This window comes from Macaca mulatta, chromosome 1, assembly GCF_049350105.2.
Source record: "Macaca mulatta isolate MMU2019108-1 chromosome 1, T2T-MMU8v2.0, whole genome shotgun sequence".
In the NCBI taxonomy this organism is placed as follows: domain Eukaryota; kingdom Metazoa; phylum Chordata; class Mammalia; order Primates; family Cercopithecidae; genus Macaca; species Macaca mulatta.
The window spans coordinates 175,052,994-175,071,826 of record NC_133406.1 but is presented as its reverse complement, the minus strand read 5'-3'; the positions used below and the strand labels follow the sequence as shown (position 1 = coordinate 175,071,826).

General features: G+C 37.5%; 1 protein-coding gene, 1 non-coding gene and 1 pseudogene across 14 annotated transcripts in view; 2 read left to right on the top strand and 1 right to left on the bottom strand.

The window, feature by feature from the left end:
- LEPR (leptin receptor) overlaps positions 1-18,833 on the top strand; it is a 98,236-nt gene that overhangs the window by 27,798 nt on the left and 51,605 nt on the right. For 12 of the 13 annotated variants that reach the window (XM_015141353.3, XM_077991108.1, XM_077991199.1 and 9 more), the window contains 3 exons: positions 739-798; positions 5,774-6,097; positions 7,608-7,731. In XM_015141353.3, coding sequence (XP_014996839.3) covers positions 759-798; positions 5,774-6,097; positions 7,608-7,731 — 488 coding nt within the window. In that variant the 5' untranslated portion in view covers positions 739-758. 13 annotated transcript variants of the gene reach the window in all.
- On the top strand, positions 6,822-6,925 carry LOC114675384 (small nucleolar RNA U13). The gene has a single exon (XR_003726423.1). It is a non-coding gene; the product is annotated as a small nucleolar RNA U13 (small nucleolar RNA).
- LOC100427028 (polypeptide N-acetylgalactosaminyltransferase 11 pseudogene) lies at positions 11,221-12,854 on the bottom strand (annotated as a pseudogene).

Here is an 18,833-nt window from a genome sequence, read left to right as displayed (position 1 = left end):
GGTTTTCACCCAGAGTCCAAGCCCAATATATTAAAATTATACTACTATTTGGATTTGTGACATAGTAGTACAAATAATCATATTTGTGATATTTCAAATTGAGTAGAACTCATGGGAAATCTTGTCTCTGAAGTCAGACTTCATTTGGGTATATTAAGCCATCAGACTTTTAATTATTCTAACTCTCCAATATTACCTCATCTGCAAATTAACAATAGGTTTCCAAAAGTCTACTGGTAAAATTTCTTCTCTTTATTGGAAATAAATAGGCAGTTGTTACCTATGCAATAATTATTTGGCCTTATAATATCATAGTAAAGATAAAGACGTTAGAAAACAGGGAAATTTTAAGACCTAAGCATGAAAAAAATTGAAGATGGTGATATTAATGATGTTAGATTAGTTGTTACATATTTAATCAATATCGTGGTCACTTGTGTTTAGTTAAAAATTTCAATCTTATCCTGTGATACCTGTCCTGGTTTGTTATGGCATAAAGGAATACTCAATTTACATTTTTTTGACTTGTATTTTTAGTGATATAGGATGCGTAAAGAAATAAATCTATAACATAATTTAATGTGAGATATTTCTCAGATATTGATCTAGAGTATCACAGGTGATTAAAATTTAGAGACTTATCTATAATCCCTTTCTTTTTATGTTTTCCACAGACAACTTATATATGTGTGTTTTTGTTTGTGTGTGTCTTTTAATTTTAGATTTACTCTTTTCCAGGTGTACCTCTCTGAAGTAAGATGATTTGTCAAAAATTCTGTGTGGTTTTGTTACATTGGGGTAAGTTATTTGCTCATTTGCTATTTTAATGCCCTTAAACATGGTAGATATTTTGCCTTAGAGATGCTGTTTTATTTATTAACAGAATTTCCTTTTTCTAGTTAGGAATTCTCATGCATGCTTATGATTAAAAATGCAAACCATAGTATAAGTGTATAAATGTGAAAATGAAAACCCTTCCCAACCTCCTAAAGACAACCTGATGGTGTATCCTTCCAGAATTGTCAGACACACACAGACTCACACACACACAGAGACACACACACACACACACAGACACACACACACATACACAGACACACTCATATCTATAGCTGCAAAAATAGCACTGGTCTATACATGTTGTTCTGGATGTTTATTTTTCCATTTAACAGGTTTCCAATTTATCATGATGGCTTTTTATCTTTATCAGTATTTGCTAGGGTGCTTATTAGTTTAATGGTTACATGACAATGCACTGTATGAATATATATAAAGTTATTATACATTTATATTTATATATAACATATACAGTCCATTTGACCAGTTCCTGATTGATAGACATTTCTTTTTCTGTAACAAATAATACTGCATTGAAAATTCATATATCTTTGTATATTTGGAAAAATATTTCTGTAGATTCTTTTTTTTTTTTTTTTTTTTTTTTTTTGAGACGCGGTCTTGCTCTGCCGCCAGACTGAAGTGCAGTGGCATGATCTTGGCTCACTGCAACCTCCGCCTCCTGGGTTCAAGCGATTCTCCTACCTCAGCCTCCTCAGTACCTAGGACTACAGGCACGCGCCACTATGCCCAGATAATTTTTGTATTTTTAGTAGAGACAGGGTTTCACCATGTTGGCCAGTTGGTTCACCATGTTGGTCTCAATCTCTTGACCTCATGATCTGCCCGCCTCGGCCTCCCAAAGTGCTGGGATTACAGGCCTGAGCCACTGTGCCACATTGCCAATAACTTTTGAGCATACCGTTCTCACGTGTTTCTTACCACATTCTGGTGACATTCTGATTGTCTTAAACCAAAAATCATCTAAGTTAGATTATGTTCCAAGATTTTGAAATTAAAGTTAGAGTATCTTTAACAAAACTTATGTGATTTGGCAATTGTTTATCTAGCTTTCTTTAACAAAACTTATGTTGTGGCAACTTTATCTGGCAACTGTTACCTGTGTGTCAACTGGTTCTGAGCATCTCCTTGGCTACCACAATCTAAAGGGGCTTTTCTAAGCTGCCCTACAGGTCTTTCTTGTTGTACATACTTCTTTCTCATTGCAGCCATCTGTATACCTCCAGAAAATAACCTGGATAGCTCCACAGTTACAGATTTCCAAAACATTGTGCCACAAGGGATTATCAAAGAGAAATAGCTCGTTCTCTTTTTATATTCTCTAATTTTATTAGATATACTTAAGGGAACTATTCATTCTCTTTTATAATTCTCTATTAATTTTTGTTAGACTCTAGTGTTTTACATGGACTTTCTGGAAGGTTTGTGGTTTGATCAAGTTTGTGAATCAAAATAAATCCTGGGATATTGTTACCTAATAAGATATGCCTTCAGATGAAATTCTAGACCGCCTTTAGAGTTTAGGATTCATTTTGAGGGAAAGAAATATCATTTGCAAAGTTGCATGTGGATAAAATAGACTCATCTTTTAATTTAACTGCATCAATAGTTGCTATGTTTTTGAGTTCATCATTACATTTTACATTTAAATACTTCTGTGAGGATTTTAGGCTAATTTGTTTCAAGCAACTGAATCCTCTTTGTAGACCTAGAATATATAGTGCTGTAAATTAGTAATATTACATATTCTTGGTTTTGTAAACCCCCTCCCTCAAAAAACTATTCTGTTTTCTTTGAGGTGTTCTGATTTTAGAAACACATGTTAGAAGGAGTGAATGAAGTCCAAAGGAACATAATTGTAATATGGATTTACTTTTTGTAACGTTGTGATACCTAATTGTCATCAGTATGGCCATAGTCACATTTGTCACATTAATCACTTTGGCTTCAATTTTTGCATCTATACATATTTATATTAATTTATATCTATAGAAATCATTAGAAACCAAACTATTAACAGTCATTACCTATGTATCGTTTGAATGTTTTTCATTGATAATTGCTTTTGTAATGAAAAAATATATTTGTGAGTTGATTAAAAATTTTATTTTCTTACATTTTTAAATAGCCTTTAGTTTTTAGAGCAGTTTTATGTTCACAGCAAAATTGAGCGAAAGGTACAGAAATTTTTCCATAGACTTCCTGCCCCACACATGTATAACTCCCCATGATCAGCTATTCCCCTCAGAGTGGTACACTTGTCACAATTGATAAACCCACATTGACATATCATTGTCACTCAAAGTCCATAGTTTACATTATGGTTCACTCTTGGTGTTGTATATTGTATGAATGTTGGCAGATGTATGTATGGTGACCTTTATCTGCCACTGTAGAATCATACAGAAGAATTTCACTGCCCTATCCATCCTTTGTGGCCTGCCTCTTCCTCCTACCTTCTTACCTAACTCCTGGGAACCACCAATCTTTTGATTGTTTCCATAGTTGTGCCTTTTATAGAATGTCATATAGTTGGAATAACATAGTACATAGTCTTTTTCATATTGGTTTCTTTCACTTAGTAATATGCATTTATGTTTCCTCCATGTCTTTTTTTTTCCTCTTTAAATTTTTATTTTTGTAGATTCAGAGGGTACAAGTATGATTTTGTTACATGGATATATTGCGTAGTGTGTGCATCACCTGACTAGTGAACATTGTGCACAATAGGTAATTTTCACTGCTCACCCCTCTTCCATCCTCTCCCCATTGTGCAGTCCCCAGTATCTATTATTCTCTTTTGTATGTCCATGTGTACCCATTGCTTATTTCCTACTTATAAGTGAGAACATGTGGTATTTTATTTTCTGTTTCTGAGTTATTTCACTTAGGATAATGGCCTTTAGCTCCATCCATGTTGTTGCAAAACACACAATTTTATTCTTTTTTATGGCTGCATAGTATTCCATGGTGTGTGTGTGTGTGTGTGTGTCTGCACATGTGTGTGAATATGCCACATTTTTTTAATCCAGTCATTCGTTGAGGGACACTTAGGTTGATTCCATGACTTTGCTATTGTGAATAGTGCTGTTACAATCATATGAGCGCAGGTGTCTTTTTGTTATAATTATTTCTTTTCCTTTGAGTAGATGCTTAGTAGTGGAATTGCTAGATTGAATGATAGTTCTACTTTTAGTTCTTTGTGAAATCTACACATTGTTTTCCTTAGAGGTTGTACTAATTTACATTCCCACCAACAGTGAATAAGCATTTCCTTTTCTCTGCATCCTCACCAACATCTATTATTTTTTGACTTTTTAATAATGGCCATTCTTACTGGTATAAGATGGTATCTTACTGTAGTTTTAATTTGCATTTTTCTGATGATTAGTGACATTGGGCATTTTTTCATGTTCATTGGCTGCTTGTATGTCTTCTTTTGAGAAATGTCTGTTCATTTCCTTTGCCTTCTTTTTAATGGGATTATTTGTTTTATTCTTGTGGAGTTGTTCCTTCTAAATTCTGGATATGAGTCCTTTGTTGGATCCATAGTTCTGGAAGAGTGCTGGAACCTCCATGCCTTTTCGTGACTTGATATCTCATTTCTTTTTAGCCCTGAATAATATTTACTTGTGTGGATGTATCGGAATTTACCCATTCCGCTACTGATGAACATTATGGTTACTTCTATTTCCTTACATTATTACATTTGCCATAACTCTTCAAAATTCTCATTTCATACAAATCCATACAAGATTCTCAGAATTCCTATTCTGCATCAGTGTCTATATAAGCCAACACAATTGTTGCATCATTTGGGTAACTTATTGAAAAAGCAATTATGAAGAATTAATTTATTTTCAAACAAATATTTAAAAATAAGTTTGGCTGGTGCAGTGGCTCATGCCTATAATCCCAGCACCTTGGGAGGCCAAGGTGGGTGGATCACCTGAGGTCAGAAGTTCGAGACCAGCCTGGCCAACATGGCAAAACCCCGTCTCTACTAAAAGTACAAAAATTAACCGGGTGTGGTGGTGGGTGCCTGTGATCCCAGCTACTCAGGAGGCTGAGGCAGGAGAATCACTTGAACCCGGGAGGCAGAGGTTGCAGTGAGCTGAGATCACGCCACTGCACTCTAGCCTGGGTGACAAGAGCGAGACTACATCTTAAAAAAAAAAAAAAGAAAAAGTTTAACTTTTGCAGATTTTTTGGTACTGGATTATATAATTGTTCTTAATTTTTATGTTTAAAAAGTGACAATTTAATCAGCAGTGGGCATTTCCCATAAGAAGTCTATTCTTTTGCATCATTTTTTGTGTAAGGTGCTAAGGGCGTGTCGTTTATGATGTTTTGTATTTGGAGGATCATGGGAAAATTCAGGAGATCGTCAAGCTATCATCATGTTGAAGACACATTTTTTCTAAAAGTGCTCAGCGAAAGCAGTGTTAATATGTTGGTGTTACTCTCTTAAATACATATTAAAATAGCGCTTTGATGTTTGTTTATATAATTGCACATCCAGATATTTATTTATCATTTATACTGGATATTATATTTATCATTTATAATGGAAGCTAAAATAATATGCTTTAGAAAGGAAAAATAAAATATTTGTGTTTGTTTCCTTTTATTAAAACATAAATATAACATGTCAGATTAAAGAGAAAACATGAAGTGTCAATTTTCAACAAGAAAAGAGATGTCAGAAAGTGGAGTTATTTCTACAAATGAATGTATCCTCTTGAATATAACACATTGTACAATGAAAGCGTGAAGTTATTCATTAGGCACTCACTGAGGACTTAGAAAGTTAAATAATTATTGAGCACTACACGGTTTAATCTTAAATACTTTCTATTCATGTCTTAGTCAAAATGATCACTTTTTTCTGTGTGTCTTTTTAATATCCTAACAGAGTTTATTTGTGTGATAACTGCATTTAACTTGTCATATCCAATTACTCCTTGGAGATTTAAGTTGTCTTGCATGCCACCAAATTCAACCTATGACTACTTCCTTTTGCCTGCTGGACTCTCAAAGAATACTTCAAATTTGAATGGACATTATGAGACAGCTGTTGAGTTTAATTCAAGTGATACTCACTTTTCTAACTTATCCAAAACAACTTTCCACTGTTGCTTTCGGAGTGAGCAAGATAGAAACTGCTCTTTGTGTGCAGACAACATTGAAGGAAAGACATTTGTTTCAACAGTAAATTCTTCAGTTTTTCAACAAATGGGTAAGCATTAGTTATTTTTTTAATGTATTGAACAATGTGTTTTAAGTCTTGTCTTATGGCTCTGATTTGTAACATACATAATCATTTTTATATTGATAATAAAATTAGGATTCATTATGTAAACAAACTAATAAATAATTCCCCAATTATCTTGTATCCCATAAAAATATAATGAGGGAAATATTTTACTTTTAAGTACATTCCTTGTAGTCTTTTAAATTTGCTTTGAAATAGAAAACACACCTTATTTCTGTTAAATATATAAAATATCAAATGACTGAAAATATTGTTGAATTGGTTAAATTTTAAAATATTCATGAATAATAATATTTCTTCAGGCAAGGAATATCTCTGAAATAATCTACATTTTAAACATGGGTTTTTCAGAAAGAATAGCTAATGGATGCTGGGCTTAACACCTAGGTGATGTGATGATCTGTGCAGCAAACTGCTATGGTACACGTTTACCTGTTTAACTAACTAACACGTCCTTCACATGTGCCCCTGAACTAAAAATAAAAGTTGGAAAAACAAAAAAGCAAAGAAAAAAATGCCTTTTTTTTGTTTAAGTATAATGCATACTCATTGTAGCTAGTGTAGTTAAAAATTCTGCATCTGGAAATATAAACAACAAAATTATCCCAAGTCTTTTGGAAAAGCTAGGAAGAATGGAGTCAATTGACTCATTCATGTAAAGAGACCTCCAGTATGAAAATACAGGCATATCTTTTCCTCCCTCAAAAGCGTGATGACTGGATTTTCACATGTATGTGTGAGATGTGCCTCCCTCAGACCTTGTTATGATGTTGGCATATTAACTGTTTAATATTAAAAAAAAAAAAAAGGCTGGGCACAGTGGCTTCAATACCTGTAATCCTAGCATTTAGGAGACCTAGGCGGGCAGATCACTTGAGCTCAGGAGTTAGAGACCAGCCTGGGCAACATAATGAAACTCCATCTCTACTAAAAATACAAAAAAAAAAAAAAAAAAAAAATTAGCTGGGCATGGTGGTGCGTGCCTCTAGTCCCATCTACTTAGGAGACTGAGGTGGGAAGATTGCTTGAGAGATCGAGGCTGCAGTAAGCCATGATCACATGATCATGCCATTGCACTCCAGCCAGGGTGACAGAGTGAGACCCCATCTCTAAAAAAAAAAAGGAAAGAAAAGTGAGAAAAGTGAGAACTGAGCTAGATGAGCTAGATAAGTTTTGAGCTCTTTTGTCCTATTTAAGTGGTTTGAAATTAAAGAGAGTTTGAGAAGCAATAATTAAATTTAATTCTGTTACTTTAGAAAAAAGGAAACCGAGGGCCAAAGGGAGTAAGTGATGGGCAAACGCATGCCCCTAGTTAAAGTTTGTTCTTTTTCTCTCAGAATAGGAAATGGAAGTTGTATCAGAACACTGGTCAATTTGATTTAGTTCTTCTCTTTCACTGAGTTGTTCAGATGGTTTTTGAGATTTCATGCAGTTTTTTTGTTTGTTTGTTTGTTTTTGTTTTTTTTAAATTCAGGTGCAAACTGGAACATACAGTGCTGGCTAAAAGGAGACTTGAAATTATTCATCTGTTATGTGGAGTCATTATTTAAGAATCCATTCAAGAATTACAAACATAAGGTCCATCTTTTATATGTTCTGTAAGTACCAAATAATTAATTTGGGCATTTCTACCACACAATGTTTTTAAAAAGAGGTTTCATATGCAGAAGTAGATTATAAACCTCTTGCACCCCTACATTTCCTTTTATATGTTTTATTTTTTAATATAGCATTCTGCTCTATTAGGTTTCCTCTTTTCTCCTGTTAATTGAGGTAGCAAGACAGTCAGGTTTAGGGTCACGATTGTCAGCTCCACGAGTCTACCAACTGTTAGGTTCAAGTTCAGGTTCCAGCTCATGCTGAGGTCCGAAGGCAGTGGGTGAATGGGCAATAGCTGAAAGAACACTGGGGGGCCGTAAGCAGGTGAAATGTAGTGTTATTCAGCAGCTCCCTATCAGCAGCTTACTCAGACTAGGTCTCTCATTAGCAGCTCTCTTACCAGCAGCTTTCTCTCACTTTCTGCTCTGTTTCGACTGCTTGGGCCAGCTGCTCCTATGCACAACTGCATGATCGGCTCTCCCTTGCCTTCAGGGTCAGCAGCTTAACTCTTTCTCTCTCTGGGCATGAAAGTGAGCCGTGCTGTGCCATGTCAAGCCATGCCCTGGCTCCCCTTGTCAGAGCAAGACTGACAGCTCTGGTACTTTCTCTCTCTCTGGGTGCAAGAACGGCTGTACAAGAGCATCTGTACAGTGTCAGCAGGGCAATCATAACTTTTACAGACAATAGTGGCATACGGCCAAGGGATGGCCTTCCTATGTTATGGCTACATGGCTGTGATAACAGGTAGAGTTATACGCCTGCACTGTACTCGCTGAGTCATGCAGGCCTGGACATCTGCCTTGGCCTAATTCTTGACCAAAGCACATCCATGCACCTTACAAAGATATTGCAGATATAGGTGGGCATAGAGTCTGAAAGAAGAGTGAACTCAATTCAGAAGTCCTAGGTATTTGAGTGGAAAAGGAAAAAAGATGTGTTTTATATTTCTTTTTCAGATGATTTTTCATATTTGATCTCTTTATAAACTTAAAAATATGAGTGGCTAATATTTATTTGTGCTAGAAAGAGAACAAAGATATTGTTTTCAAACAGCCATATACTTATAACTCAAGCAGCTAATATGTCCTTCAAGTTTTCTAATTACTCCAGTGATGATATACACCATTTCTATGTCAATTTTAACTCTTTAAAATTCTTTCTCATTAATTCTTCTATTTGATGCTTAAAGTCTCGCCTCCTTCAGTTCTGCAGTTATTGAGATAATACCATTGAGGAACAATGTGCTAGAAACTGTCCCTGTACAAATGAATAGAGACAGAAAGTAGAATGGGGCTGAGAGGAGGGGAAACTGGGGAGTTACTGTTTAATGGATATAAAGTTTCAATTTGGGAAAATGAAAAGGTTCTGGAGTTGGGGGGTGGTGATGGTTGTATAATCATGTGAATGTGTTTCATGTCATTGCACTGTACACTTAAAATGGTTGAAATGTTAAATTTTATATACATTTTATCACAGTACAAATTTAAAAAGAAACTTAAAGACATGTAAAAAAGGATGAATGGTTGCGATCGCTGTCCTTGAGGTGCTCAAAGGCTAGCAGTTGGGACCTATGCGTACAGAGTTTCAGTTTCAGTGGTTACGATATGTATTTGGTAGGCACATAATGTCATGGGAGCTCATGATTGTTGTGAGGTCGTAGATGGGGGTTATCTAGTTCAGCTGGTGAGGGAAGAGAGCAGCCAAGGTTTCCGAAGGAAGGAGATAGCTGAGTTGAGTCATTAGAGATGAATAAGAGTTAATAAGAAAATATGTGGGTAGTGTAGTATTGGGAAGGAGATCAATATCACCTGGAACCTTGTTAGAAATTTAAATTTGCTAGCTCACCCTTGTAAATAAAAAATTAGGGGGGTGGGGCTCATTAATCTATATTTTACCAAGTCCTTTAGGTGATTCTGATGGAACTCAAGTTTGAAAATTCCTGGTGTAGAGGTTAATATGACAGATTTTAGAGTCAGACTACCTGGTTGTACCACTTACTAAATGCACACACAAAGCACTTACTATCTTTAACAGTTGTTCTACCTCTAGAAATTAATGCAATGGAAATATTTACACAATGCTTAAAAATTATTTGTTGAATGAATACATATTGCCAAAATGTTTTCTAAAAGATTTTCCGATTTACCCTCCAGAAATGTCTTAATGAGCCAAAAAATTATTAGTAAAGAAATAATATTGTCTGAAGGTGGGAGAAGTGAGTGGTCAATGGTCAGATAGAGCAGGAACATATAATAAGGTCTGAATAATATGTATGGATTTGGCAGTGTGAAAATAATGGGTCTTTAGGCAAAGCTCATTCAGGGGAGTGGAAGGAGAGGTTGCCAGAACAAAGGAAAACTTGGAGAAAGGACCCTTAAAGAGCTTATCTTTATGCTAGTTCCTCAGTCAGTTGATGGGGGGACCCTGCAGAGCTGGAATTCATATATCCAAGGTATACTATGGCTGGCGCTGAGAATATGGGAAAAAAAACCTGGTTACTGGGACCAGCTGCTGCTGCCCAGGTGAGGAACCTCTGGCTGGAGTGATATTTCAAGAATGGAAGGCAAAACAGGAAGGATCAACTCCCTTGTCACTCCATTATTCTAGTCTCTTTCTAGCTCCCCCACAGGTAGAATTTAACAAGAATTTAGGTAGCAGAGGAGAACTATGGTTTTCTGAGCTCCAGCCCCAGCATGGCAAAACAGAGCTTAGGGTGCATTGAAGATGGCAGACAATAGCTTAACCACCAGCAAAATTCATTTCATTGGCTCATTGGCTACTTGGAACATTCACACACACCTTTCTACGCATACCTACCTTTCCCTACAACTTCCCTATAACTTCATGCTTTCACCTAATTAGGTGCAACTATACTTTAAAAAAACCAAAAGGATCCTTTATTTCATATGTATGTAGTATCATAATTCATCAAAATAATTTATAATAGTTAACTGCCTCTCAAATATTGTCTTATAAATGATGCCTTCTGAAATTAAACATAATGTAGATTCTTTTTTTTTTAAAAAAAATTGTCTGTTTAGAACATACTAAACGTTATGCACATGTACCCTACAACTTAAAGTATAATGATAATAAATAAATTAAAAAAAAAAACAAAAACAAATGATAAGTAAAATAAAAAAAAACTGTCTCCTGTGAAGTCTTCTAAGAAGGGAAATCATGACAAACTCCTGATCAGATAAAAACCATTCCATCTTTAAAGGGGATTAAAAAGAGGCATAAATAAATTTGAATAGAAACATCCATTTGCTGAGTTTTGTCGTTGTGTACAAACAAAACTCTAGAGTTAAAATTGTATTCTGATTTTCCTCTATAAGCAAGAGATTCCTTAATAGAAGCTCAGAAATGACCTCAGTGCCTTGGTGAAACATACTTCTTCACTTGCGGACACTCAGTGCTCCCATCTCTATCAGATCCGCTGTGTTACCTCTGTTAACATTCCCAGGCATCTCCAGGAAGATGGGAAATGTCATCCTATCCAAGATGGCTCTACCAAACCAAGGCTTTCCTGGCACCAACAGCATTCTTTCTAAAGCCCTACACTTCACAGAGGAGGCAAAGCCTGATGAAACACCATTTCTGCTATGGTGTCCACCTTAACCTTCCAACTGCCACTGTTGTGAGGAGGAGCCATCAAAGATTGCCATAGCAACAGAGTCTTCCTGACCCTGTGGAGCCACCACTCTCAGGCACTGTCCAACTGACATCTGGTGCAGCCGATTATTTTCCCCAAAGGTCCATGTCTACCTGACCCATGGACTCCATGAGTCGTGGTGGGTCTGATGAGCTAGTTTCTGTCGTACCTAGACAAAGAAGATGGTGTAAAACCAATTCATGCTCTTCATTATAAATCCAGATCTGATTTGGGTTCTCATACTCATAGGCCTTAAGCACTAGTATGCCTTCTTTCCGACTTGGGCAGCCCTGAGCCACCAGACATTTGTTGGTCTGGAAGTGATAGAGCCTTCCAAGTTGAAGGACTTGGTGGCATTTTGGCCCTCTACTGATAAAAGTGGGTTGCTGGAATTTGGCATGGGGCCCAGATATCTGCACCTCTGGGTAAATATTATCCAAATACCATTTAAATGATTTGCATCCCAACTTCTTTCTCAAGTCAACATGCTCACTGATAGTTCCATAGCTTTTCCTCTTCAGATTAAGTCTTAAGGAAAAATACTGCCCCTTTATTCATCCAGCCAGACATGTGCCAGCCTCAAAGAGTTGTGTTCATGGTGTCCCAGCCTTCAGGAGATCCATATGGTCACCTTTTTTGGAAAATGTCCTACTGTAGAGCAAGGCATGATGAAGAACTTACCTCCACACATCCAGATCTGAAATGATATTTCCAAATTTTCTCCTTTCTGGATACCCATGCCAGTATCACACTGTCCAAATTCATGGAAATACTGTCTGTTCCTGGCAGACAATCCTCCAGTCATTATCAGTGACTTTGTTGGTGCTGTGGCTTTTTCTGCTCATCCTAGCTCAGAAAGGGGAACAAGCTCCTATTGGAAGTGCAGCCCTCAGTTGAATCCTCCACGGACAACAGAGGATGAGCTGTAGGCTAGCGTATTGGCACCAATGATGTCAATCACTGAGAACATCATGGTGTGCCACTCCACACAGATGACAGCCAGCAAGGACTGCAGTCACATCACATGCACTTCACGTGGCTGTCTAGGAACACAAGGACTTCTGTTGCTTGGATTGCTACACTCATTCTTCCTTGAATCAATCCCTCACACTTTATATTTCTTATACCTTAATTTTTCCAAGGAGGTAATCTTGGACATACTCATTTGGTTCTCCTTTCAAATCATCAAGGTCACTAACAACATCCATGAGGATGATTTCAGGAAGCAGGTTTGCTGGCATGCAATTTATGACAATGTGCAGCATCTGGAGACAGGCAGAAAAAGCTTCATTGTGGAAACAGATAACAATATTAGCAACTGGCAGGTCAGGCGGTAGGACTATACATGCTGCATTCCTTGTCCCTAGCACATCTCTGTGGTAGCCTGAAGTTACTGATAAGCATATTAAAACCACGTTTCTGATAGCCCAAGTCTCTCAACTCCTGAGCACGTTCATTAAAAATCATGCCTAGTTCAGAATACAATTTCAAGTGGCCTTTTTCTGGATCTTCAATATGACTATCACATCATCAATTTCGTTTTCTTTGAACTGTGGCTCTAGTAATAGACTTGCACCTTGAGTGAAACAAGAATAGAATTGTTTTGGAAATGGTCCATGGGGTCCAGATCCCTTGAACACATTCTTTTTTTTATATATATATATAGTTTAAGTTCTGGGATACATGTGCGGAACGTGTAGGTTTGTTACATAGGTATACGTGTGCCATGGTGGTTTGCTGCACCCATCAACCTGTCATCTACATTAGGTATTTCTCCTAATGCTATCCCTCCTCTAGCCTCCCACCCCCTGACAGCCCCAGTGTGTGATGCTCCCCTCCCTGCGTCTCTGTGTTCTCACTGTTCAACTCCCACTTATGAGTGAGAACAGGTGGTGTTTGTTTTTTGGTTCCTGTATTAGTCTGCTGAGAATGATGGTTCTCAGCTTCATCCATGTCCCTGCAAAGGACATGAACTCATCCTTTTTTATGGCTGCATAGTATTCCATGGTGTATATGTGCCACATTTTCCTTATCCAGTCTATCACTGAGGGGGATTTGGGTTAGTTCCAAGTCTTTGCTATTGTGAATAGTGGATGAGCACATTCTTAAGTGGTTGAGTCACTTCACTGAAGTTGAAATGAACAAAAACCAAAACTGCGTAGGTCACATATGTAAAAATGCACCCGTAACAGAAATATTGAACTGTGACACTTCCCATTATAAACCTAGCATAACTAATGGGCCATTTTAATTTTCTACAACACTGGCAGTGGCTTCCAGGACTCAGGCTGTGGCATCTTTCCTCCTGCCACAGCCCCTGTCTGAGCCACAGGAGCTGCTCAGGGAGTGGGGAGTGGTGGGCTACACTTTGAACAAAAGGAGACAGTCTTATCCTCTCTCCCAAAGTGGATGATGCTATGTCACAATTGTCATTATGTTTTCTGTGCAACATGTACAGTATTGCTCTCTGGGCAGTATTCATTGCTCCTCACATTCAATCATGATTCTACCTGAATGAATATTGTGGAAGCTAAATATGAAATTATAAATTTAATAATAGCAGGAATCCTTATATAAAATAATAGGGGGAAGGAGAAGGTTGAGAAGAATTTCGTTAATATATAGAAACACACACACACACACACACATGCAAACATACTGTAAGGGAGGTAATATGCACAGCTGCCACTGGTCTCCTTTCTGTATTGATTACCAGGCTGTAGTTAATATTTATTACTAGTGTTAGACCACTGGACTAATTCTTTAAGTCAGCCAGAGGAGGAACCCAGATATAGTGCCACTGCTATCGTATCTGGACATTGAGTGTCCCTGTGGTCATCATTTCCACATGCAGGTCACCTGATGCCATGACTCTGATGAACCTACAAGCCCCTGAGTCTTTGTGCAATCATCATGAGGGCCAGTGTTTCAGATGTGGGTATCTAGTTGGTGAGAAGGTGCTCTAACTGCCAGTGTTTCAGCCTTGTATGATGGTAGATTCTTCAGTCAGATGTTGGCCAGCCAGAAAGTAGACAAATGTCCATAACAAAAGTGACTGAGTTATAAATCTCTAGAGCTTGAGAAGCCTGGTTGGGGTTGGAAAGTGGAGGTGGAAGACTAATGGATAATGAATGTCCCAGGGTGGATAATTAAAGGATGGGAAATCATGAGTTTGTTTCTAGTCTACAGAAAGTGACCCAGCAGGGAAAGAAAAGTTGGTAATAGAAGGGGACCCATTGAAGATATTTTGTAGAGAGTGAATAATGGAATAGGCAAATTCCATGAAAAGAGCACAGGGTTGGTCTTAAAGAAGGCTTACCTCAACTTCTGAGTATTGAGAGAAGAAAGGAAGCCCTATGGTAGATGAAGATATATTTGAAGTTCAGGGCAGTTTCCTGCTTTATTGAGCAAAATAGGTTTTAACTCAGAGAAAAGTATTCCTTTGCATAGTACTACTTTCTTGTGATGACCTAAATGCTTTGGATGTGATTAAAAATTCTCACTTGGGTTCCTGTTCTAGACAATTTCTGATCTTATCAGCAGGTTAGGGTAAAGTGCTCAGTTTTAAAGCCCTGTGAATATTTGTAAGGGCTTAAATTCTATTATGCATATATTATAATTATGGCTTGAGGTATTTTTCTGAAAAAGATAAGTATATATGTAATATATAGATACATATAATTTCAGAGCATTATAAATTTGAGTAGTTACTTAGCTGTAGCTGAGAATTTTAGCTTCAGTTTAGTCAACTGAACAGTCATTGGTCTATTCTTCTAAACAATAGGACCCAGAAGAATGAGAAAATTAGGTAAATTAGGTAGATTTTCAAACTTTCTTACAAGATGATTTTAATTTGGTCTTCTTTCACTTGGAACCTAGGTTTCTAAAAATATTAGCACAGTAAAACTTGTCGTAATTCCAAGGAATTTGAGAAACAGTCTCCCATTTTTTTCCTGCCACATTATACCTCTATGATTTGGTTAATATATTCATTATACCAACTATCACATGCTGTTTCAGCCTTTAATTCTATTTTTGTTTGGCTTTTAAGGCAATATATCTCCAAATAATTAAGTAGGACTCTAATTCAATAGGAAGGGCTGGTCAATATAGGAAGAGCTGGTCAATATAACCAGTGAGAACTCCATGGAAGAGAAAATCCATAATGGTGGTTACTGTAGAAAAACTTTGAATCAGACTCACCTATTTTGGACATTGGAGAATTCACAAGAGAAATTTTCAAATGCTTCCATGTGTAAAACCGTGTATTTTAAAAGGGATAAAATCTAATGTTTGTAAGGGATTTAAAGCCATATAAATATGTCCCTTAAGGGAAAGCTTTGTTTGGGCTCAGATATTAATGTTTGTCAGAGAGTCTGAAGGACAGATACTCTAGAAATGTAATATTTTGAAACTGCTCTAGAGATTTCCTCTTAGATCTAGGAAGGAAATTCTCTTTCTTTATTAGGTGCCTCCTGTGTATTCCAAGCACTGAGCTGAGCATGGGGAACAAGGTTCCACAACACAGACTCAACCCTTGCCCTCCCGGAGTTAACATTCTGTGGTAAAAACAGAAGACATAACAGCAAAGTTTGGAAATGCTGTGATGTAATAAATACAGTGCCTCGTGGAAACACTTACTAGGGATATCCAGCCCAGGTGAAGAGGGGGCAGAGGAGAATGAGCCAGAGAGTGAAGAGCATTTGCAAAGGCCCAGAGGCACACATACCACACGGGAGGACTTGAAAAGTTGAGTGTGGTGGGGCTGGGAAGCTGGGGAATGAAGAGAAATTAGGATGGAGGGATACGCAAGGGTCAGATTATGAAGGGCCCTCCAGGTCATGCTTGGAGTTTGGGCTTCTGTAACTACTAACACCTACTTTACTTTGTCTTCACAATTACTCCTGCCAGCATTCTGGATGATTTCAGCATCCATGTGATTAATCTTCAGTTTCTTGAATGCTTATTTTCAATATTCTTGTTTTTTTCACACCACCTTGTTCACCTCTTGTCATGGACATGCTTTAGACTTTGTCATCACCAATAAGCATGCTTTTTTCTATAATCTCCATGTCAAGAATCCTGCTCTTCGACCATCTCCCCTTGTACCCTTCATGTTAGTTTATTCCCTCTACTACCCAACTTCAGGAATAATTCTCCATGGTTCTTGGCTCCCCTTTCTGGGTACCAGGTTCTGGCCTGAGTAACCCTCTCTTCTTCATGAAAAACAGCCCATATGCACATCTAAGTTGTTTTCACAGCCTGCTTTCCTATCAGCACAATTTTGAATGGTCCAAAGTTTTTTTTTTTTTTTTTTTTTTTCATTTTGTTCTGTCTCTGTCTCTTTCTGTCTCTATATTAGCAGTATTTCTGCTAATACACTTCTCTCACAAAACTACCTGGACCTCCAGTGGACCTCTCTGGTGTTCACTCCATTAGATATTATAAAAGCTTGCAAACCTCCTAGAGATCTTTTCTCTGTCTTCTCTTTGATCTTTGTTCAAAATTTCTTGATTTTAACAGTATTTGCTATCTGGAGGGGCTGGACACTTCAAGACTATGAAGTCCTCTTTTCTTTTGTTTAATGGTCCTTTCTTCAATGTATATCTCTGCTCTTACAGCAGGAAGAAACCGAGAGACATCCTCAACACTTGCTGGAAATCTCCTTAAGTATATAATTCAGTTCAATAGGCACATTCTGTACTTTCCACATGACTACAGATGGTAATGTTAATAAGCTCTCTGCTACTACACAAGAAAGATCACTTTTCTCCATTTTCCAATAAATTATCTCTCACTTCCTTTTGTGACCTTACTGGCAGAGTCTTTGAAGTCCACCAGATTTCTACTAACAGTCTGTTTGAGGCAATTTAGGTTTTCTTCACCATGCTTCTCCAAATCCTTCTAGCCTCTGTGCCCTGGTTGCAAAACCATTCATACATTTTTAGGTTTTCATTATGGCATCACCCCACTTTCAAGTTCCAATATCTGCATTCGTGATCTAATGTCATATAATAAATTAACCCAAAACTTGGTGGCTTAAAACAATAATCATTTATTATCTCACAGTTTCTGAGGTTAAGGAATTCAGTTGCAGCTTAGTGTCGGGTGGAACGGGAAGGGAGTACCTGCTTCAGGATCTCTTAGAAATACTGCACTGAAGGTGTCAGCCACCAGGACTGCAGTCATTTCAAGGTTCACCTTCAGGAGGAGCTGCTTTGGAGATCAGTTCTTGGGGTTCCAAGTTCTTCATGGGATGTTGGACTGAGGGCCTCAGTTCCTCCCTGGCTGTCAGCTGGAGACCTCCTTCAGTTTCTTGTTATGTGGATCTCCCCATAGGACAGCCTGCACCATTGCAGCTGGCTTTCCTGAAAGTGAGCCAGAGAGACTCACTGATGATCTTGCTTTTTATTTTCACTGAGAAAACATAAGCAGGTGGAGTTTCTCTAATGATTGCTTTTCTCACCCAAATCTACCAGGCTGCCTATATCACTGCCCATGCAATTTTCCTCTCTCCTTTTATTGTGAATAAATTCTTTGAGTTCTGATCTAAGGTGAATGCTTTGTCATGTGTTCTGAGTCCTATCTCTTATTGTCAACTCAAGGACTTTCTTGCCATTATCCTCTATTTTCTGCACCATTATGTTACTCTCTCAGCTAATAGACACAATACAATAACTCCCATTTAAAAAATAAATTTTCTCTATTACACATTTCTGTCAAGTAACCACCCCATTTCACTACTTCTTTTAAAGAAAACAAAGTTTTGAACTGTATGAATACATTATGTCTTCCAAAGTTAATAAAAAAATCAACAAGTGACTCTAGCCATGAGGGAATAAAAGGGTCTGGGATTACCCTCCTGTCATAAACAACTAGAAAACTGAAAAAAAAAAACCATAGGAAATAATTATTTTCAGATATTGAACAAAGGCAGACAGAACTGTGATTCCTAAGAGAAGAAAACAAAATGAGTCCTACTAGTACTTAGGCTTTCTGAGAAAATTCCCAGAACATGGCAGAGGGCTGAGGAACTCAAGCTGAGCCCTACAAACTTGCAGAGATGAGAGTTCAGAGAGTGTAAGGGGCTCAAGTTCATGGGGCAGAGTACTTTGAAAGCAGGGGCATACACAAAAACTTACAGTGGGGCCACTTTAACTCTTTGGCTGAATATCAATCTGGCCATAATGTTGGGTAAGAAAAACTTCTAGTAAGAGAACAGTTATCAGGGAGCTATAAGCTCAACAATTCACAGAAGTCATACAGGTCTGGGAATTGTTCAAGTTCCCATAAACGAGATTGGAGAGACCTTGAAGAGTATCAGTGACATTTCGTAGGAACCCCACAAGAACTATACTTTAAAGGTGGGGCCAAATTAGCCTTAGAGTCAAGGCTACACTATACTCTTCCCCAAAATGCTTAAAGGGTGCCCTAAAAGATTCAAAT